Raw genomic sequence first — 23,926 nt, forward strand, 5'->3', positions numbered from 1 at the left:
TTGTTTTTTTGTGTACAGTAGGATTTTTTTCCTTTTAAAAACTGCAAATCATAAAAACAACACTCTGAAAGTATAATATGCTTTTTATACTAGCAGTTTTGGATATATATATATATATATATATATATATATATATTACACGTGCATGATTTAAATTTTAAATTTAAATTTATATTATATAATATAATTTAAATTTGTTAGTATAAAAAAAATACGATGACAGTGTATAAAAAAGTTATTAAAAAATATACTATAAGAATCTAATGTTTGTAAGTAAAAAAGTAATTAAAAAGTGCGTCAAAAAGATATTCAAAAATATTTCCTTGAAGGTCCAAACTTCATCGATTTATTTGGAAAGTTGAAACAATTTGACATGACAGGACCGTTCATTCCGCAGATAACCATATCTGTCCAAAGAATTTAATCACCGCCTAAGAAAGACACCTGTAACTTCCGACGATCACAGATCAAAGAATTCTACAACGATCAAGATAAGCGGTGCTGATTGTCCAAGAGCAGCAAGGCACACATGTTCCATAGAGCACTGAATAATAGCCCTCCCAGACAGGTCGTGAAAAATCTGACGTGCACAAATTTACTGTGGGCCTCAGTACCGCCAATGATTGGGGTCGCATCTTTTTGTCTATACATTGCCTCCTACGTAGGATAAAAAGAACCGCCCACCACAATACCTTTGGCTCAGAACCCCATCTGAAAACTCAATCTCCCCTCCGATCTCTCTTGCTCATCAGGGAAGGAAAAAAGGAAGATGAAGAAGAATTCAGATTCTTGAACCTTCTCTTCGTCTCCTTCCAAACAATCCCTCGACGAGAATTAACCAATTCCCCCCGCTTTCAACAGTGAAAAATCCAATCTCAAAGAGCCAAACAAGGCTCTGAAATGTATATGGTATTCAAGCTCTTGATCATCGGTGGTGAGATTGTAGAAGAAGAAGGAGAGTGGGAGAAAGAAAGATAGAATCTTCCTTTCAGAGATTCAAGTTTAGGAAAAAAAAAAAACCCTCAGATTTGTCAGCTGAAAAAACCCTGCCAAACTCACAATAATATCTCATCCCCAATTTCCCTCGTTTGTTTATCTGCGGGATTCAAGCCTCAAGGTAAGCTCCTTGGTATAATAGTCTATCGATTACCATTATTTAATGTTTTACAATTCGTTAGAAAGTTTTGAAATTTAAATGGGATTCCTTTTTTAATTTTGATTTTTGTTATATAAATTTGGATGCAAGATCGGGAAAGTATCCCGAAAATGACTGCAATTGATACTCAAACATCCCCTGAGGCCAGCAGCTTGAACATGGCAAAGATGTCATCATCAAGCAGCAGCAGCAGCCCTAATAGTGATTTGGAGTTTGCCAAATGCGAGTGCTGCGGATTGACTGAGGAATGTACCGAGGCATACATCAAAAGGGTCCGTGAGAGGTTTCGGGGGCGCTGGATTTGTGGGCTGTGTGCCGAGGCAGTCAAGGACGAGGTGGTCAGATCCCAGAGGAGAACTGGAGATGAAGAAGAAGCCCTGAATTCCCACATGAGTTTCTGCAAGAAGTTCAGATCGTTGCGGCCACCCCCCAATCCAACTCATGATCAACTCATCTCTGCTGTCAAGCAGCTTCTGTTGAGGAGCTTGGATTCTCCTTCCCCCAAGAAGGAAGCTTTGGTTCGATCAAGAAGTTGTTTTTCAGCTCTGGATCGTTGAGAAACTCCAGTACTACTTTATACAAGTCAATTAGTCTTGATTCTCGATCTTAAAATAATTGCGACAAGGTTGCTTCAGTAGTTATTGATGATGCAGAATAAGTTAGCGGAAGTTCAGGAATTAGACTATCAGCAATTCAGCATTGATAGTTTTTTCAGTTGTCCGATATTAATGAATAATGGCCTGTTTAGTAATGTTAATAATCATTAGGTGACTGCAGTTCGCCTGTCAAAAACTGTTGCATTGCCTACGTACTTGTTAAAGATGTGTTCAAACCTTTATGAAAATTTCATTCAAGATTTTAGTTTTGCATAGTAATTCTCATCTTCCTGCATGTCTCCACTCTCATTCGCTCTGTGTATCCTATTAATTCTGTTCAAGATTGCTTTTGCAGTCCTATTGGATAAGGACGAGACTCTGGTTTTGCAGCTTTTGCCTTTGTCACACACGTCCTAGTAATATTTGCTTTTCATAATCATAAAGAAATGTTGACAGATTCATCAGAAGAAGTAATATTCTTGTTGGCTTCCTTTGGGGAACAGTACTTTCTGTGGCAATGCTTAAAAGGTGATTTTGGGGGCCAGGTGGTGCATAGAAGAATATGCTTGGAATTAAGCAGCCATTTACTAGTGCTGAGATGACAGTCAATGGATTTGCAGTAGGGTTTTCTCAAGTCTGTATTTTCTGCTTAGCACCTCGAGAATCTGCTCTAGGAGACGACACATGAGCCATACTATTAAATGCAATTGCCACTGATTTGCTTGAACAAAGTTGGTGAAAATGACCAGAGTTAATGAATCTCAGGGTAAATATCTTGCCGATGGTTGTGGGATGGGACAGAAGAAGATTAATGCACATCTTGTACTCCCCTTTGGTGGTCCTCTTCCTCTTAAAAAAACATGCAACAATTCTCTAGTTGTAAGTAAACTTAACAAATGTTCTTTCTCAAGAGCAAAGATTCCATGTCAAGCTCTAAAGTGGTTGGAGTACAGTTCGTTTCATCTTTGTTTTCACTTTTTTCCTTCAAATATGAAGCTTAAAACAAGAACTTTCGTCAACTCTCTGATATGCTCTTAAAAGATCATGATTGGTTTACGCAATTTTTTGTAATATCAAAACAACCATTAGCATAATCTGAGCATATGATTAGCAAACCAACTCTCAACCAACCAGTAGAATATACAGTTCAGTTGAAGTGGCTTTTGTCTGCTAGATTTGGTGGAAATGTGGTGCAATGGCATATTCAACGAGAGTATGAAAAAGATCCCATTCTCAGTTAACTGCTTTAATAAAATATGTCCACCAAACTAAGGCGAAGGGAATTCAATTATTGCATACGCTTCAGCCCTTCCTTCCTTCCTTCTTCCTCTTCTTCTTCTTCTTCTTTCTTTCCTTCAAGCCTCCACAGTCCACTTTGTTTTTGTTCTTATTGATTACGTATGGAGAGTTAGTTGATGGTCCACCTACCCACCAAATAATTGCCAGAGCAAATGTTTTTTTTTTTTTGATAAGTGGTCCAAGAGCAAAAACCTGCATTAAGTTATTGCAGCATATGTGGACGCTTAGCCATCTGAAATTCTCTGCAATAAAATTAGGGAAAATGACCTGTTTCATCCTCACATTTCGCAAAAATATTCTTTTCGTCCCTCACTTGTAAAATGAAGCAAATTCGTCCCTGACATTTAAAAATTAAAACTATTACATTCCTGAACCTAATTTTCAATCTGAATCAAACCATCCAATAACCTAGTAATAAATTTCGAAAATAGAATTGATAGACCATTCGGTCAACTTCATCATATTCACATGACATTTATTAAACCAAAAAAATAAAAATTATAATATAAAAGGCCATTCTTTATCTTGGAATAGTAGAGTTTTTTTTTTTTTTGATAAATCTTTTCATGCACCGTTAGTATATCTGCTTGCGAATCTAAATGTGTATCATAAATATAAAATTTAGTAACGTAGAAAAGATTAATCTTTCTTTTTAATGTTATAATTTTTTATTTTTTCTTTGTAGGTTCATTAAATTTCACATGAATATCAAGTTGAGTTAACCAAGTGATCTACCAATTACACCCCCAAAATTTGTAATCAGGTTGATTGGTGGTTTGATTCAGATTGAAATTTGGGTTCAAGTATGTAATAATTTCAGTTTTCAAATGTCAAGGACGAAATTGCTTCATTTTAAAAGTGAAGGACGAAAAGAATGTTTTTTGTGAAATGTGAAGAATGAAACCGATCATTTTCTCGTAAAATTAATATAACTAATTTGCCATCCGAGCCCTCCCAAAGTCCTGAAACAAAAACAACTATGTCAAACCTAACAAAAAGAGCAAAAAGAACGCTACAAAAAAATCAGATCATCACAACCGATAAGGCCTTTATAACAATAGAAAAGTAAAACAAGTCACCATCCACACTATGCCCAGAAAAAACTTACTACATAAGAAAAACAGATTTGATGGTGAGAGGACAGACCCGACAAAATGAAGCAGTGCATAAACAATTTGCAAGAAACTTCAAGAATTGCTCAAACTGGTTATTATATAATACTCAAAAGGGAAGTATTATCAGTCCACATAATAATACAAGTTGGACTGGTTAAGTGCATGGCTTTTGAGAGATAAAGAAGAACTTATCATGTCTACTTGGCATAGCAATCCACCGCTACAGGAAAGAAGAAAAAGACAGAGACCTCATTTCTTGTTGCCCCTTCGAATGAGCGAGACAAAGAGAGGAATCCAGAAAATTGGGCTAGCATCAGATTTCCCCCCCCAAAGTATTTTAACATCCACAGAATATATAATGTTTGGCAGCTTTTACGTGAATCCAATCTCTCTTTAGGGTCAAGAGAAACTTGTTTAATTACTACCCTACGAGAAATGAATGCTTGAATTTAGACAATACTACTGTCGAGACAAGCTATAAATTGACAATTTCGAGATATTTGAAACGTGCAATATCAAGCACTGATATGGCCGAACAAACTGGAAATAACGCTCTGTCATAGGCCTGTAGTTTAACCCTGAAGGACTGGATAGGGAGGCTGAGTAAGCAAGTCACTATCTGTTGTATTTTTGGACTTTGATCCATTTTGCTTTCTTGTCCACATGTTTGTCTGCTTACGTGAGGAGGAGGAGAAGTGTAGTACCGTGACTATGTTGTACATTGCTGGCCATTTTCAGGCCTGTACTGCATTTCTTGCTGTTGTTTTTAGGAGTCTTTGCTGTTCTGACCACAATCAGAAATAACCCCACCAAAAAAAAAAGGAAGAAAATGGACAAAATTGAATTATTTCGGTGCTGATTAATTTGAAATCTTTGCATGAAATGCACCGCAAATAATGCTAAGAAAAACTTGTCAAGCAGTACTTATAGCCTTTTCCACTTTCTTGCTACCTTTTTCTGTTCCCCCACTTTTAGAATGGTGTATTTTAGATACCTAAAATATTAGTATTCTTTTTTTTCTGACATTTTCTTACGAAAGTAAGAATTTTCGGCAAATAAATCTAACTCCCCACAGTAACTTCAAAAGCCGGTAACTTTGGGAGTCCTATGAGGGACTTGTAAACCTAAACCCCAACCCCCCAATACCGATGTGGGATAGAAAACCCCACAGGGCTAAAATATTAGTATTCAAATGCAACGTTTTAGTTCAAATTTTTTATTTCTGCCCACTTTTCACCTAAAATACTCATGCCTAAGTCACAACTCGCATGTTAATGAATTAGGCGACGGAAATGAAGGAACACTCTACTTTCCTGCAGGAAGAAAGCCATTTATTTATCACATGATCCTGTCCCCTCCCTGCTGCTCGTGAACTGGGTCGTGCCTAGGAGTCTGGGACTAGAAACAAACGAGGTGAATCAAGTCTGAGTTTTGATCCAATTAAGCCAAATCTCGATTTAGTTTTACTAAATTTGAGCTCGATGAGCGAGTTTGATCTCAAATTCGAACTAAATTTGAGCTCGATGAGCGAGTTTGATCTCAAATTCGAATCTATTGGAGTCAAGTTCGAGTTTAAAAAAATAGAAAGCAATTTTTTTATTTTTTATTTTTAAAAAATAAATAAAAAAATAATTTTTTTTAACAGATAATAAAATATTACGCAAGCTAACAAGTCTTTGGACTTGAATTCAAGCTCAACCTCAACTCGAATTGCTCGCGAGCGGCTCGACTCATATGCAACCCTAGTCGTATTAAAAAAAAAAAATTGCTCGTGAACTCGATAAAAATAAATAAATAAATACAAAATGAGACAAGTCTCATAATGGGAGCGGTCCTCTCAGGAATAGAGAGGAATAAAAAATAAAAAAGGATTAATCTTTTTAACACTGACAGTGTATACAATATCAACTTTGGATGAATCACAATCGTGCAAATTTTGAATTTGGAATTTAAATTTTGTACGCATATCATGAATCCAACAGCAATAGTGTATATAAGATTTATTCAATAAAAAAAGTGTAGAAATGTAAACAAAAAACGTGAGGTCATTGAGCAAGCCAAAAAACATGGATAAAAGAAGGATTAATTTCTATGACATTGCACGCATACTACTATCTCGATTAAATGCAGAATTATATGTAAAATTTAAATTTTAAATTTAAATTCAGATTTAAATCTAACCCTGACAGTATGTGTACTATCATTGGTGGATTTTAAATCTAATCATAAAAGTAGTGTATATATTGACAAATTTAAATGTGATAGTGTATACATTTTCAGTGTATATAAATTAACTCATACAAAAAACCTTGGAAAAGCAAGATTATCAATCACCATGGATGGATGTACATGAGGTAAGGCCTAAAGTTTTTCTTTTCTAAAGGAAAAAAAAAGAGAGAAATAGGTGGAGATTCTAAAGATGAAGAATCTGAGATTCCTTTCAATTAAAGCATGAAAAATGAAAAAGAAAATTTGCACATGTTCAAAGTATACATATTTGGTTATCATGATTGACCATTTCCTTTATTTTTGGCAGAACAATGCTAATATATGTACACATGATTAAGGATTAGGTGGATGAATCAGTAATGATTTCAAACTATGTCATCACATGTCTAACTGTATAGTAAATATATGTATAGGTTTATTTGCATATCCTATCCAATCTTCTATAAAATTTATCTTGGTCATAGAATAAATAAGATTCTATTTTTTGTTAAAGATATTACATCATATAACAAAAAAAAAAATCCTCTACACAAACATTTTTTTTTGCTACAAAAATAATAAAGAACTCGTACGAGAATGAACTTCTTTTATGGACGAGTATTCAAGTACTCAGTCAACCACCAGCCTTTGAGTCAGTGGCCACCACCTAGCTTGAACCCTTGCCACCCACCAAAATACCACATTTAAGTGGTTTGTTTCAAAAAAATTTAGACGAGTGTGTTGTGCATCTGTTTGGTTCGGTGATGGTTCAATCCCTTTCGAATTATTTTTGGATTTCCTTAGGTCCGCCTCCTTCCCTAAATATAGAATAGATTACATTATACAATAATTATCGTCTAAAAAAAAAAAAGTATTCAAGTACTCAGTCCTTAACTTAGGGAAAAAAGGAAAAAAAAAAGAAAAAAGAAAAAAAAAGGTGTCTAAAGACAATTGAAGGCTCAAGAGTGTAGTACAAGTCAAATTCTGATGAAAGCAAACGCAGCACAAAAGCACAAGGCACCCTTGTGTCTCTTTGTACTCAAATTATTCCATAATCCATCAGCGGCAACTGACTTTTTCATCTTCTTGCAACAAATCCAATTCTGCCAAAGCCAAGGGCCAAGCAACAGGCCAAAACCATCCTCCCACCAACCATTCAACCCTTCAACCAATCCAAACAAAAACAAAAACAAAAAACAGACTTACATACCAAAGTCCCTTGAACCGCATCAATCAATCCTTGGATCCTCATCCCCCATCAGATCGGATTATCTATCTAGTTCCAGACTAGTGGATAATCGATCAGAGTCTTCAAATCAAGCAAACTTCTTCAGAAAAACCAACAAGAAAATCAAGATGATGCACATGACCTTTTACTGGGGTAAAAAGGTGACCCTTTTGTTCGATTTCTGGAATACCGATTCTTGGACCAGCTATGCATTCACCTTATTGGCCTGCCTAATTGTCTCGATCTTCTACCAATACATGGAAGACCGTCGCCTTCGGTTCAGGCTTCTCTCCACCAACAAAACAACCGTCGCCCCGCCTCCTCAAGATGGTTTTGCTGCCAATTCAACCACCACCCCTCTTCTCTACTCCAGGCTTTTGACCCCTAATGCCGGGAAACTAAGCGTTGCAAGATTTGCTGGGGCTGTTTTGTTTGGAGTCAACTCTGCCATCGGATATCTCTTGATGCTGGCCATCATGACCTTCAATGGAGGGGTGTTTGTCGCCGTTGTTTTAGGTCTGGCTTTGGGCTATTTTCTTTTCAGGGCTTCTGATGAGGGCCTGGTCGTTGTAGATAATCCTTGCGCTTGTGCTTGAGCTTGAGCTTTACTCTTGCAGTTCCTATTGAATCTCTACTGATCCTATTTTGTGTTTGTGTCCTGTAAATCTTAAATCAAGAAAAGGTCAATCTTCTATGGTTGCTTCAACTATATGCACAGTTTTTTTTTCCCGTCATTTCCTGGATTGTTTAGCTGATTTTCTGATTAGATCTGTTTTTTTTTTTTTTTAATTTTATTTTCTGACCTGATCTGTGTTTCCTATTATTGTTTCTTCTTCTGTTATAAACCTTCTGTTACTGTTCTTGATCGTTTTGGTAACAATAGAAGGTTGATCTTCTTTGCTGTGGTGGGCGAAATCTGAAGCCTGTTGGTTCAACAAAGACAGGACAAGGGATTTGCTGGCTCATTCAGAGCCAAATATTGACGTCCCACCCAGTCTTGACACGTTTGGGGAAATCACAAAATGCACAGCAGTAGTGATAGCTTCTCGTGAATTATTATAGATCAGGTATTGTACATGGAAGGATATTTCTGTTTGAGCTTTTGCATTGTCAACTGGAATGGAATGTAGCAGTTATTGCAAAATCCAAATATTTTCTTCCATCCTCATCTCTCGCTTTTGCGTGGAAAAAATGGAAGAAAAGCTAGCAACTAGTAATAAACTAAACAAGTTCTTCCGAGTTCTGACCTGACGCATGCCTTGATTTTTGCACAGAAGCTTCACAAGCACCTAATTGGTTTTCTTAAACAATGTGGTACCCATATAGCCATTTAGCCGTTGACTTGCTTTCTCATTCTGATTTGGTTGAGACAGGAGAACTGAATAGATAATTAGCTTGACAACTCATTCTAACAAATTAGGTACTAGTAGGTATAGCAAATAGAATACCGATTTGGGACGGTCCAGAAGCTGCACAATCCAGACAGAAAAGCCTTTACGTCAGTCTCTAAAGACCCGTCGAGGATCAGGCCAGGCTGATTAACAAAAGAAGGAACAGGGTGATTCCTCCAAGCGTGAGATTAAGGGAACAGGATGATGCCACCAAGCATAAAATATTTGTGCAGAAGATACGTGCATGTGCAGGAATTCTGGCCTAGAATAAATTTACACCACGGAGACCGGCAGAAGCCTCATTGACCAGTTGTTGCACCGATTAAAGAATATCCAAGTTGTTCCTGCAGGGTAGGACACAGTACAGACACCACACGGGAAAATAACATTGGAGGAAGCTGAATGGACATATGACCCAAAACCAAAATGGTGTCAACAAACTCAATCAATTAGGAGTTTAAAAATTCCATAATCACCAGTTGCTGCACGCAAGAAAGAATGATCAATTTAATCTTCTGAGCACGAGTTAGACTTTAAAAAAAATCTAAAACCCAATCTTAACAGCTATCACAGTAATGCATTCCCAAGTTCCCCCAAATCCAAAGTGATGCAACGTTTGTCTATATGTCTGAGCCCATCCACTGGTATCTTCTACTTGGTACCCTCCATGTAGGCCAGATTGAATATGAGCATCGGCAGTGGAAATTTGCAGCAAAATAGACTAGAAGAAGGCCAACCAGAGAAAAAAGAACTGCCCTCCTTCCATGACGAGAGTGAACCAGAATGCTTCAGATAATCTGTACGCTGTAGCTGTTTTGAAACACAACTAACCCCAGTGGAACTTGTAGGTGTTTCACTTAGCAGAGACAACCTCATCCAGCTAAATGTACAAGAAAATCATGTAATTGCTATTGCTGGTCCTGAATTTTTAAGGACACTAATTCACTTTCCTGTTGTTGACCTCTTGACCTCAAACTTTTTGGAAACCATTTTCTCAGCCGCTCTGGCAACCTGGAAGAAACTAACCAATCACAATGCCATACAGAGATAGAAGTATTTCTTAAGTAATAACATGCAACAGCCAAGTGGTAATAAAGCTGTCTTCACTAAACATCATGAAAAGGAAAGGAAATATGTCAATGCAGAACTAGGAAAAAGACAGCCAATAGTAGATAGAAGAACACTTGCTCTTACGAACTCTGGCAGTCAAAATAGAATCAGAATGTACAGGTGAAATCAGCACTTACAGATCCATTCTTTCATATATTGCCCTGCGTACTGAAGAGTTAAGGCCATATGCAATTGAGTTGAACAGCCCCTGCAAAATGGTTTAACAAATAATTGAATCCAAATTATTGAAATAAACCTGTGTACAGCACGATGATATGATAGTTTGACTAATAAATACTGTAAAGCTGTACTAGGCAAGGTTCCCATCTTCTAGAACTACACATCAAGAATGTCTACCAAAACCTGACCCATGCAACATAAGCACATTATGTACATGATGCATGACTAACCCAACACACACAATTATCATGAGAGCAAACAACACATTCTTTTAAAATAATAGATCGACAAAGTAACAAGGAACATCAAATGAAAAGCTATCGAGGGAGAGATTTACCATGAGTGCAGCCATTCCTACATCAAGAAGAGAGAGCCAAAATATCTTGTGTCCTGGTTCAATAAAATCGTGGATGCGGTTGATTGTGCCAAAGAACCATGATCCTATTAGAATGAGAGGATAATAGCCCCAGCGGTTCAGTACCTGCACAGGACAGGGAAAGGAGAAGAAATAAAGGAGTCAAGAGAAGCAATGACCAGTTCTGAACTATTCCGCATCTGTGCAACATGTTGCTTCACAAAGTCAACTCAACAATTATCTCCACGCTTACAATTTGCATTCACACAGAATGAAGAAATGCTATGTAGTTTTTAATGCTCAGGATGGTTCAGGATTCCACAAATCTGCAACTTGTTCTGATCAATCAAATATCACCATTGCATTAATAACACTCACCTCCCTTGAGGTTAGGCCAAATTACAAGTCAGATACTTGGGTTTGGCCAAACTATAAAAGATCCCTCAAACTCATGACTTCATATCGAACACCCCTATGTTTGGCAACACATATTGACCTCCTAAAAGTGATGATGTCAGCAAAAATTTTAGAATATATATGATACCTATCATATCCCTAACCTTCCTCCTCTTCTTGCAAAACCCCACAAAAGCACAAGCCTTGTCCTGCACTAAAATCCCAAAATAGATTTAGCTTGATCCTTAAATGAAGGAAGGTATATGTAATTAGCCCAAATTGAATTAAATCTCTTAAAGCCATTATGCTTGACAAAGGGTTTCTGTCTCCAGTGACACAGTCAACCCTTTGAGCTTGGCATAATACCTTCTGTGACTCCCTCCAATTCTACTTTTCTAATCTTTTACTATCAAAATTCTTTCAGATTAATTTTTGTAGTTAGATGTCCAGTGGGAACTGTGTTTTCTTCCACACCGATCGATTATAATATCAGTTCTTCTCCAAAGTTTTCCAACATAGGAAGTAGCCTCGTTAACAAGAAACCAAAATGATACTAGTTTCCAACCATTTTTTGCCCCCTAAAAATGCAGACTCATCTTTTCATCAATAAACCATCCTTTTTCTTTTATAAAAACCCAAAATGATAATTAAGAACGGAAAAAGAGAGCACAAACTCATAATCTATTGCTCCCTTGTGCATTTAGACACTTTCATTAATTTAATTTTACTTCTAATTAACGTTTGAAATCCCTTTTAACTACTGACAATTAAACTCGGTTAGATTTTCAATATGTATTCCATTTTTTGTTTTACAAGGTTTGCTAATATCTTTTGAAAGGTGAATTTGATCCCTAACGTGAAATCTGGCAACTTTGCCTGCTGTTGTCTGAATTGAAGATTTAGCATTTGCACCAAAAAAAAGAAAAAAAAAAACTAAAAGAAGAAGAAGCAGAAGAAGAAAGCGCCGACTGGTACAAGGGGACGCGTAGCGCCTTTTCCTTCTCCAATATTTTTTCGGACAAATCGATGTTGCTGCGAGATTCGACCCAGAACCTGACGATGCTGAGGAAGAGACGCCAACCACCGGCCATTCGCGTGGGGGCTGGCGCCAACCACGAGCCTTTTCCTTCTCCAATATTGGAAAGCGGAAATTTGTAGGGGCCAACAAGGATCCCAATTGGCCCCAGATGCAGACCAAATTACGTACATCACGTTGAGTGGATAGGCATTGTGTGTCTTCCCAAGTGCATTCTTTGCGCGTGCTGTTCACTCTCTGTCACGTGTCTTTTTTACCCCTCGCTGTCTTTTTCTGTCTTTGTCTCTTTCTCTTTCTATTTATGATTAATCTTGGGATAAAAAATAAAACAACTCCATTAGGTAAATCTAATATACAGAAAAATTTTCCGTAATTTCAAAATATACAACACGACACTCCGTACTTTGAACTAAATTATAAATGTAATAGAATCCGTTAAATTTAACGGAAATAAATGAAATGACCAGAATGCCCTGATATAATTAAGCAAAATACAGATAAAAAAATCATTTGTTTTATTTTTTAGATAGAGAGAATTGAGGGTTCAGGGGTAGAATAAGTATATTTGTTAAAAATTAGGTATAATTTTTTTTTTTAGATTCCAATAAGTCATTTCCGTTAAGTTTAACGGATTCCATCACCTTTACAATTTAGTTCAAAGTACGGAGTCGTGTTGTATATTTTAAAACTATGGAGAATTTTTTTGTATATTAGATTTACCACATGCGACTTTTTTGTAGTTTATCCTTAATTTTGTATGCATTGATAGTGTATATATTAATATCTTTAAATGCATGTCATATGTGCAGAAAATAAAATTCAAATTCAAAATTAGAATAAGGTAGCATGTATGTAAAGGCATACATGTTAGTGCATTGATAGTGTATATATTAATATTTTTAGATGCATGTCACTGTTTTTTTTTTTTCAACTATAATCTAAGGAATTGGGCTCAAAGAAAAGCAATGAATAAATCTTGGCAAATATAAGAGCATACAAGTTCAATATTTTTTCTGAATAGGTGACAAGTGAAAACCGCACAAATAGATCAATTAAAGATGGATGATGTTAAACGAACAAAATTCATCATTCTTTGAAAGGAATATTTGAAATAATGTATTTTAAAAAAACTGTAGTAGAACTTTCTTAACCAAATAATCGTAATCCACCAACGACAGCGCGTGCCATCACGCTCGCATGGGGTACGCGTGTGGTACAATTCTATCTCCATCCTTAGCTCCTAAGCATACATTTCGATTTTCAGCTATCCATTCCGTCTTCAAAATCTACCAGACAACAACCACAAGAACAAGGGCAAAAACTACTGGAGAGTGGCCGAAATGAGGAACCCTTCATCAAAACCACAAGCAGCAGCAGCAGCAAATAGTACAGGAGCTGGAGCTTCTTCAAACAAGACGAAGGTGGGTTTAAAGAGAGGTCCGTGGACACCCGAAGAAGACGAGCTATTAAGCGATTACATCAAGAGAGAAGGCGAAGGCCGGTGGAGGACTCTGCCTAAGAAGGCAGGTCTCCTCCGCTGCGGCAAGAGCTGCCGTCTCCGGTGGATGAATTACCTCCGTCCTTCCGTTAAGCGAGGCCACATCGCCTGGGATGAAGAAGATCTCATCCTCCGCCTCCATCGCCTACTTGGCAACAGGTCCATCACATATATTATTATATACTCATCAGACTAACAAAACAAAACCCAAAAAAAAAAGCGAATATCTTCGGAGGGTTTTGATCAGAGAATTCCATGTCGTCATTCTCGTGCCTTTCTTGACTAGGGTTTGTTTTACATTTTTATTTTTTTTACCATTAGGTCTAGGGTTTCACTGTTCCACTCGTTGAAAAAGCGTTGTTTTTCCCTATTTGATGCGGGATTTCTTTTGTTCTTGGGAGACGAATTCCGGTAGATTCTTCTGATCTAAACTTTTTGAGACCAACAAATGTAGGTAATATGCATCGAGCAACAAATGCACACCAGATTCTTCTCGAACATTTAGGTTGAAAGACAAACGTACGAGGAGCAATACAGTGGACGAGAATTTGTCTTACAATACTAGTGTGCTTTCACTAATTCATTTAGTACTCTCCTAAGTTGTATATGTTATGGTTGCAGGTGGTCTTTGATCGCTGGGAGAATTCCAGGACGAACGGATAATGAAATCAAGAACTACTGGAACACTCACCTGAGTAAGAAGTTGATTAGCCAAGGAATTGATCCAAGAACTCACAAGCCTCTGGAACCTAATTACTCCGACTCCAACAATGAAAACAAAGCTTCATCCTCCAAACTGCATCACGCAGTAGCTGATCATCCCAGTTCCAGTAGCTACGAGCCTTCTGCAGCAGTAGTTATCAAAGACTCGAGAGATGCAAGTACTAGCAACATCCCTATCGATGGGATTGAATTTAATTCTGACGATCAGTACCAAAACCCTGAAACAACAGCTGGAGAAGTTCATGTGAACATGCAGAATGCTGATCATGAGGGGGATGTTACTTATGGGATGGATTTGAGGAGCAGTCATGAAGGATTTAGCAATGAAGACGATGATGATACCAACTATTGCACTGATGATATTTTCTCATCATTCTTAAATTCATTAATCAACGAGGATGCTTTCAACAGCCCAAACCTACTTCAACAACAGCAGCTGCAGCCCAATAGCACGAGCACTGCTACAGATTGTGATGCTTTGATATCTTCCACAACTGCATTCACATTTGGTCCTGGATGGGATGCTCCGTCGGTGGCTTCCACTTCTTCTTCTGATCACAATGATCCCAAGCTCACGAATGAAAAAGTTGAAAAGCAGTTCTGAATTACAACATATAAAAAGTTTATTATACGGCTGATAAGATTTCTAGGGTTTTTGTCTTTCTATTTTATATATGTATCATGTATAAGTGGTTGCATCACTGCGTGTGATGGAGGTTTGTTTCTTGTAGTCGATAATCATCTTTTCCTGTTATTGGTGTGGTGTGATTGTGGTATGCTGTAATGCTGTGTGCGTTAATTACATATATTGCAAACATTCACGACATGTATTATAAGTACCTGAATGTTAATTTTTCTTTTACTTGATATTTGATAAACCTGGCAAAACTTCGAGATTCGTACTGCTATTTTAATGACCTTTCTTTGGTCCTTTTACTGTTTCGATTCGGTAACTGGTGTTCAAGAAAAGTTCCACTATCGAGTAGTAAAAGTGCTGAACATTCAATTAATTTGTCAACAACAGGAATCAAGATAAACCACGGAGGAAAATAATTTGTATGACTAATTGATAGGTTTAATACTAGCAGACTAGTAATACAATAATTTATCTGGATATCAATACCATTTGTTGCTTGGATGATTGCATCATCATGTTTTTTTGTAACCGGAGATAAATCAATGAACACACATTTCCTTGATTCTTGAACACTAGACATGAATCAGAGGTTGATAAAGCTTCAGCTTCCGCCCTCCATCATTCAGGTTTTTGTTGCTCCTTAGCATTTACATTTGGAGTGAAAATCTTCTAAAGAACTTAAAAGGTTTAGGCAAAGATTCTTAATTATTTCTTCAGTATTATGGAGTTCGAATTGTGTGGACTGTCACTTGTTATAATTTTAATCTTGAATACTGCATAAGCCACAAAAGATAATGAGTCGCCCGTGGCATTAAACTCTAAAAACTTTTAAACCTGCAGCATTTTTAACCCTTGTTTCTTGGCCATCATGTTTTGTAACCCACGTAACATATGATAAATAGGTTAAAAGCCAGGTCAGTCCAATTAATATCAATGGCATGGCCAAGCCCTAGGTATTAAGAAAAAAAATTAAATTTTGTATATACTGATAGTATATACGTTACCACAATTAGATGCATAAAAAATTAGATACAAATTCATATTTAAATTAATTGTCATTCATCTAAACCTGACAATATATAGAAGATTATTCAGAAGAAAAGTGTAGAATAGATGGCTACATTCTATATGATATACGGACAACAAATTAAGCAAAGGTTACCAGGTCATGCAACTTAACAGAGTAAAAGTTTATGCAAAAGTTAAGAAAGTTTGTGTGGGGAAGAAAAAAGAAAGAAACACTTACTTGCAGTAAATAAATATTGTCATTTATGCAAAAGTTTCAGGGACTTTTTAGAAGTTTTGGCATTATGATTATGCGTATACATAATGCAAGAGGCAGTATACTCGTGTGCTTTGTGCAGTAAAGCTGTAACGAAAACATCAAAGGTTTGCAGTACTTACAAAAGTTAAATTGCCAATGAATTGCTTACAGGAAAACAAAATGAAGAAAAACAAATTACCAACGAGTTAGTCATAGGCTTAAATTCCTCAAGTATGTCCCCCAGAGTGAATTTCCATGCATAGGCTGTTGTTTGACTTGTTTGAGTGATGACTTTCAACTGTGAATGGTTGTTATTGTATATATATATATATATATATGTATGTATGTATATGTATATATATATATGTTGTTAAGATTGATTCATAATCATCCTCCAGATTCATTGGTACATTGAATGAAGAAGATATATTGGATGATTCCTTTTATTATTCATTAGTCCATTTGTGGAGTTATTCAATTGACGCACTTGAAGTACTAATGAGTGTTTAATAGAATTCATGTACTTTTGATTTTATATTACCTATATATAGAAGTATTCTAACATCTTTTGTAACAACTTTTGATCAGTTGAAATAATAAGAAAATAGTTCTTTATTTTCTCTCTATTTCTTTTTCTGATATTCCAATCCCTATTTTAGCAATATATTTTATTAGTTTCACAGCAAATGTGTGTATATATATGTGTAGGTGTAAGACTTTTAGGACTATTTTTTTATAAAGAGGAGAAAATAGCTTGCAAAACTTGAAGTTAATGTGTAAAGGTAGAGCATCCTTTAGTCTATGGCATCTGGTCCTTTTGATCCTTATTTGAAAAGATAATTGCTTCTTGAGACTTTTATCCCCAATGACATAGTAACTAAAAGCAACTAGCTATTATTTGTTCCTATCACATTAATTTCGATAACTCATTGGACATAACTTTTGATGATTAATCTCTTCAAAATTCACAATACTCTTTTCAACTGCAGAAACAGTCATATTTTGGTGTGCATTGAGAAATAATTGCTATATAATGAGGCAAATCTTAGAAAAAAGCTAGTTTAGTCGATTGCCTACCACCCATTCCCCACCATTCATAGTCTCACTCTATACCGCGAGACATAAAAAATTTGTAATGCATGTGGGAGCTAACTGCATAATCCATGATGCAAAAAGTTTAAGAACTTGACTTGAAAAAGAAGGTGGTCTAATTCAAATAGAAAAAGGATTAAACATGATATAATCAGTTTTTTTTCTTTTGTTTTTGGGTTCAAAGAAGACTCAATCCTTATTCATTACAATGGAGAAGGAACAAGGCAAGAAATTGAGCGTTAAATCAGAGTTTTCATGGTTATCTAACTCAATATCTCTATCAGCTGGATGGATCTTAGGGGAAAAAAAAAATCAAACGTGATTTTGGTCAAACTTGTATGATCTTGGATATGTAAAGGTCATTAAGAAGCATTTTGAACCATGCCAAATCAGTTGATAAGCATAGCCCCAATCTGGCTACTTTCGCCCTCGGTTCAGAACTATGTTAAGATTGATTCCAAAATCAAATATTCAGGTACTACACTCACCATCGACAATTATGTCCTCTGCCTCAACAAATCTAATTCATTTTTGTTACACTAAGGTTAGTGGCTACTGACTATTGATAACATAAGTACTACTATCTCATTTTATACTAACAACTAGTTTATGTTATTCTTTTTTATTCAACATTGTGGATATCCGGCTCTACACCCGACTAATCTCACAGTGCCCAGGTAGAGCAAGTCCGACCGATGCCCAGGACGATAACAACTGGATCTCAAACTAGAGACCTTGCAGTAAAAACCCTGAGCAAAAACCAGTTGAGCTACCCCAGTGCGGACAGTTTATGTTATTCATATCAATTTTTTTTTTCTATTTCATGCCCAACATACCAAAAAGAACGGATGGATTCACTCAAAAATGATGACATACATTTTGATATATAAAATTAACTTTTTGTGAACGAGGTAATAAAACACCTTTTATCTTGTGTCTTTTAGGTACAAATAGAAGAATCCATCCATAGCATTGTGAAAAAACTAAAACATAAGATTCTTCTTAAGGTGGAGTTTATTAGGTTTACATGTGAAAAATTAGTAATTGTTCACCAGCCTTTTTTTTTTTTGAAGATTTCCATACCCAGTTGTGCAGCATGGTCCAATTTTATAATGCACTGAATCACCTCCAAAAGGGCAAAAATGAAAAAAAAAAAGAAAAAATTATGTGGTCAACTGGTCATGGCCTGATTAAATAAGTGGTCTTGTTTTTGGGCCAACGAGAACTGTCTACAAGGGAGTGTGGCTATCCCATGTCCAATGGGCTAGTTAACGTGACCCCCACCTTGGATGCCCAAGTCTTGTTTGGACCTGATAATGGAAGAAGATTAATGAATGCCTGTTCTAAACGAATTTTAGTTGAACCTAATCACAAATTGGATCTTACCTAGTTTGCTTTTAGCTTAAGTTTAATTTTTAGGGTTATTATCACTTTACCCCCTTAAATTATATCACTACTATTAGCTTACGCCTTAACATTATTTTTTAGTCACTTCATCCCCATAAGTAATTCAACTCAACATATTAAGAAATTTTGGACAAAAATACCCTTTTATTCTATTGCATTACTATATTATTATTATCACTTTATCCCTTTAAATTATAATAATACAATCACTTTAATCCCTAACATTATTTTCTAGGCATTTTACCTCATCGTTAATCTAACTAGTGTGGTAAAAATTTTTTAAATATATTTACCTTTTTTTTATATATAATTAAAAATAAAGAGTTGGAATAGTTATTCTTCCTTTTTTTCACTTTAAGAGATTAAAAAATATAAAAATAAAAGGATTTCTCAAATTTCTTTTTTCACACTTATTAATACTGCGAAAAGAAAAAGAGATAGGAAAGAAAGAAACACAAAATTATATTTTGCAAAGAAAGAAAATAAAGAAGAGTCTAACATGGTCATATTACTTTAAAATTGTCGAGATTAGGATTGGAATTGAGTAGTAAACAAAAAAGTAAAATAATTTTAAAATAATAAAAATATTTAATTCTTTCTTATTTGTAATTTTTAGAAAAAGAATTGAGTTCTCTCTCACTCTCTATCTCTCTCCCTCCCTCTCCCTCTCCCCATCTTTCTATTTTTTTTTCAATATTATTAAGATTGTCAAGAAGAAAGAGATTAATATTTTGACTTTTTTTTTGATACTAAAAAGGAGAAGAGCCACTCTAAATTTTTTATTGTTTTTATTATACAAAGAGGAAGGTACTTTCTTCTAAAGTTTTTTAACTTGCTAAATTGGTTTAACGGTGGATAAATTGCTTAAAAAATAACTCAATGGAGTAAATTGATAATGAGCCTATAGTTTATGGGGATAAAGTGATAATAATTTTAAGGGTTAAACATGTCTTTTTACTTTAATTAACAAATTCCGTAAAGTTTAACCGTTAGTTTTGGAGATAAAATGACTAAAATGTAACGTTAAGGGAGAAATTGATGGTGGCACTAAACGTTAAGAGGGGATAAAGGGATAATAACCCTAATTTTTACACCAAATAAGTATTTATGGTTTTCTAATTTTGCCTATTTATGTCTAATTAAGTTTTGGTGTCTCCATCAATTTTTTTCTTTTTTTTTTGAAGAATAATAGGAAGTTAAATGTTCTATTATGATCTTAATGAATGTTTACATATCAAAATTTGAATCATCTAATTTGAGATGCATACGGCTAATCAAAAAAGGGTTGCATATAAAAATCAGTTTCTTTTACTGGGCTAGATTAGCACAAACCAAACAATACCAGTTTTTCTTCTGCTTCTCAGCTGGGAGTTCCTATATATGGATTAGACTAGAGCTAGTAGCACTCAACTACTTGCTCTTTCTAGACAAGAGGTTAGTTAAGCTGATAGAAAAGAAAGAGGAAAATATGTAACAATAAATGCCAAAAAGGGAAAAAAACCAACTAGAATGTACTAATTAAGGAATAATTAGTATTTGTATTAGTGTGTGAGTTGAGTAAAAATCTCAGGAGTTAGAATGTGTTAAGTTAGTGAAATGCCTAAGACTAGCATATAATGAGATATTGGCACCATTAATTTCTTTGTTCTTTTTTCCTTGGATGAGCTTGAATTTTGATTTGTTTGGAAACTTGTAGTTTGGGGAGCACTTATGAGGTTGAAATTTGGAAAATCATATGGTCCCAAAAATGTGTCCGCCCTTCAACTCAAAAGCTACCAGTAAAAAATTGCAGTGTGCAGGAATGGTAGGTAGACACATGGTTGACTTCAACTTCTGACTCATTCTAATGGTTTAGTTGAGTTAGATTCTCCAAAAGGGTGACAGTTTTACTTAGGGAGGAAAGGAAAGACTACCAATTTAGAACAAACAATTCTTTTGGCATAATCAACAATTTAGAGGACAGAGAAAAGTAAATAAGTGTACCACATTTATGCAAATTTTGTCACCTTTCCAAAACAAATGGATTAATCAATCTGCTAATCTTAACTTGACAGTTGTTGACAAACAACATATTTTGGAGTTGATAGTTGTGGATTGGATCAGGCAGGCTAGTTGGTGGCCATTGTGTCTTCCATATTTAGTTTAAAAAAAAACTGTTCTTGATTTTCTTAGGATGGTGGGATTTAATTCTAATATGCGTATCAGATTAGACAGTTTGCAGGAGATTCATATCTGTAACACTTTTCAGGAAGACGTGACCAAATCTCCAGCAGGGTTTTTGCCTCCCAATGCAAACCTATCCTTCAAGGATTAATATTAACTTCACTTCTTTTGGTTGATAAGCATCTTCTAAAGTAGTATTACGATTCTGTTAAAAGACTAATCACCTTTTATATACGTACGTATATACATACATACAGAAATATATATTTATATATATATGTTTGTCATTTACAGCTTAAGTGAGTGTGACAGTTGATTTTGTTAGGCCCTCTTGACTCATTATATATGGACACACAATCACATACACAAGTATACATATTTGCAATATAACAAGAAAAATTGAGGTCAGGAGGCTTCATGTTTAGTTAGTAGTTTAGACATATGGCCTAGGCATGTGTGAACCAAATGGTCACAAGAGATTGAGGTTTAAGTAATTGCCCATGACCTAACATGTTAGTTGAAACAAACTAAACGATTCTGCTTCTTCAATAATCCAATGTAAAACTTGTTGAAGAATTATGTGATGGCATTCATGAGGCCATGATGTTGTGTGCTTTAATTCATGAGGTCAGTTGAGAATTTTGATGTAAAAAACTCAAGTAGCTGTCCTTGACTTTTCTTCTACCATTATATTTATGTTTTGGTATGGCGAGTATTTTATAGTTTATACTACTATTTGGGTATAGTAGCAACAACTAATTAACGTATACCATCTAATAAGAGGGATTAATAGAATTGGTCGTATTGAATCTAAAGTAATCAAGAAAGTTTAGATGGAAAATTAAACTCATTAGTTTGCCACTTCACATAATGCTTATGATCTAACCATTATCTGGGAATGCAATGGTATCCGATATGCATGCTACATTATCTCAATTCGAATTTAAACATCAAATTTTACATATATAACATGCATCTAAACCCGTTGATATATATACTGATAGTGCATAAAACGTTTAATTCTGAAATTTTCCATCAAAGTTGCTCAAGGGAAATGATATCAATGGTAATTAACCAAGCACTATTGCATTCATGTATTAGAAATGGGACAATGAAAGCAAGAAATCATCAAGTGGTGTATACAGATTGCAGACTCACCTGGAAACATGATCATTGAGACATATACAGCTACTGATCCCTGCGTCCAGCTCTCTTGCCAATGGCATCATCACCTTTAACACGATCAAATGGTTAATGGGCTTGGCTGCTGACAATATTTTCGAGTCTAGAATCCAAACTTGGAGCTTCAGAAAATTTTTCTACCACCACAAGCAGCTACGTTTATCCCTGAACAAGAAATATATGGTGGGCTTATACCTAAAAAGTTTGAAGATTTGTCTAACTACCCATAAAAGCACGGAGCATTTATATGTAGAAGGAGTATATATATCTACTTCCAATTGCATTGCATGATTTTTTTTTTTGGCTTTTGATTGACCGGTAGTTTCCCAATATCTTTACCGGATTGCTGTTGAAGAAATTAGTATGGCAAAGGTGGACTAACCGAACGTTCTAACCCACAAGGCTACCGATCCATACGACAAATAAGTTACCAACCTGTCTTTGATGTACATATGCATGCCCTATCGGAACAGGTCTTCCAATTAGTTTCAAAGCATTAACTCTTGTGGAGAATTGATGGTGGAAATTGTAGTCTATCTCTGTTCAATATCTAGACTTCTAGTTTGTAAAAAAAAAAAAAAAAAATCTAGACTTCTAATTAAATTATCATCATTGTACACAAAATACTTTGAGATGTATGCTAATTCTTCTATTTTGTGACTATACAAAGATAGAGGAGTAAACGAATCTAATCAACTCGAATACCCTAGTATTTAAACTTATTTGATTATTTTAACAAGATTGAAATTTTATTAAGTTTTACTTGTTTAGTTGTTGAATCGAGTTTGAACGAGTTTTTTTCGAGTTTGAAAGTTATCGAACACAAAAAAAAGAGTTCAATGCTGACTTGAAACTCTTATCAATTCGAATTCGATTCGAATACGGAATAGTTTGATTTACCTTTCGGTCGTGCAAAAATGTATGAACGACATTCGACGCGTTCAACAAGCTACATCGGTATATTTGTGGTACTAAACAGTACTAGGAATATACGTATGGTACCCAACAAAACTACATCCGATACTCATTACTTCTAGTGGATGAAAATTTCCCTTCAAGCATTGAGAATTTTCCTTGGGTTTTTATAAGTCGCTGATAATGATATACATTGAATACGAAAAACGTTCATATCATGCTTCTTAGTCATTGTCTTTAGTATTCTAAACAACGAGCTCATTTTTTTTTCCTTTTTTGTCTGGGGAGGAAAGGGGAGGGGGCGCAAATTCAATTAAAGGGTTATAAAAACAAGAGTATTCTAGTTGTAAAAAGAAATTGACAGATTCCATATCTTAAGGTTTTAATTCCAAAATACCCCATTGACATACATTTATTTGTCTTTCAATATTTTCTCAATGAAGTCAAGAAGCCCAAATGAATATCAAGTTGTGAATGAAATATTCATGTCACTACAACAAAAATGGTCTTTCCTCACATTCCTATAAGGACACTTGCTGGTTTGTGTCATTATAGCACTCCTATCATGATACTTATTACCAACTCAATAATATATACTCTAATTTTTTTTATTTTATCAGATATAAAAATAATAATGTGCCTTTAGACTACCTAACATGACACTTAAGAAAATGTGAGATGTACAAAAAAAAAAAAAAAGACACAAAACGGCATCGTTTGATTTTGGCAGAAGATTCATTTTCTTAAAATACTCAAAATTTTCATTCTACCAGCCAAAACACTTAGTCAAAACACTTGCTCAAAATTTTCATTTTCCGGCTCCACCATTTCCAGCCCCCCTTCCCCCTCTCTCTGTCTCTGTTGTCAGATTCCAACATAGTTGGTGGGAAAAATGGGTAGCAGCCAGGCAGCAGTTTCGTTCCGACGTAGTTGGTTTGGGTATCGGCGCCACCGTCCTCAACTCCTCCCTCTACA

The 23,926-nt window shown here is 35.4% G+C and overlaps 2 protein-coding genes and 3 long non-coding RNA genes across 7 annotated transcripts; 3 read left to right on the forward strand and 2 right to left on the reverse strand.

Moving 5' to 3' along the window:
- The first annotated feature begins 371 nt into the window (after window positions 1-371).
- Window positions 372-1,377, forward strand: LOC113706924 (uncharacterized). Its single transcript, XR_011817598.1, has 2 exons — window positions 372-1,117; window positions 1,247-1,377. It is a non-coding gene; the product is annotated as an uncharacterized lncRNA (long non-coding RNA).
- A 5,997-nt stretch (window positions 1,378-7,374) lies between these two features.
- On the forward strand, window positions 7,375-8,336 carry LOC113706728 (copper transporter 5-like). The gene has a single exon (XM_027228681.2). It carries the CDS (start codon window positions 7,731-7,733, stop codon window positions 8,196-8,198), a length of 468 nt encoding a protein of 155 aa, XP_027084482.2. The 5' UTR covers window positions 7,375-7,730; the 3' UTR covers window positions 8,199-8,336.
- Window positions 8,337-9,420: 1,084 nt separating this feature from the next.
- Window positions 9,421-11,359, reverse strand: LOC140010313 (uncharacterized). Of its 2 annotated transcripts, XR_011817600.1 has the most exons (4): window positions 11,183-11,359; window positions 10,621-10,764; window positions 10,241-10,311; window positions 9,421-10,004 (listed from the first exon to the last, which is right to left on the reverse strand). It is a non-coding gene; the product is annotated as an uncharacterized lncRNA (long non-coding RNA). The 2 variants fall into 2 exon arrangements; XR_011817599.1 differs by lacking the exon at window positions 11,183-11,359 and having other exon boundaries at window positions 10,621-11,152.
- A 1,779-nt stretch (window positions 11,360-13,138) lies between these two features.
- On the reverse strand, window positions 13,139-22,437 carry LOC140010314 (uncharacterized). 2 transcript variants are annotated; one of them, XR_011817602.1, is made up of 3 exons: window positions 22,013-22,437; window positions 14,260-18,594; window positions 13,139-13,713 (listed from the first exon to the last, which is right to left on the reverse strand). It is a non-coding gene; the product is annotated as an uncharacterized lncRNA (long non-coding RNA). The 2 variants fall into 2 exon arrangements; XR_011817601.1 differs by having other exon boundaries at window positions 14,260-14,891; window positions 22,013-22,383.
- LOC113697518 (transcription repressor MYB5-like) lies at window positions 13,411-15,160 on the forward strand. The gene is made up of 2 exons (XM_027217185.2): window positions 13,411-13,727; window positions 14,190-15,160. The coding sequence occupies exons 1-2, from the start codon at window positions 13,411-13,413 to the stop codon at window positions 14,893-14,895; spliced, it is 1,023 nt and encodes a 340-aa protein (XP_027072986.1). The 3' UTR covers window positions 14,896-15,160.
- Window positions 22,438-23,926: the final 1,489 nt, after the last annotated feature.

This window comes from Coffea arabica, chromosome 7c (assembly GCF_036785885.1).
Source record: "Coffea arabica cultivar ET-39 chromosome 7c, Coffea Arabica ET-39 HiFi, whole genome shotgun sequence".
NCBI lineage: Eukaryota > Viridiplantae > Streptophyta > Magnoliopsida > Gentianales > Rubiaceae > Coffea > Coffea arabica.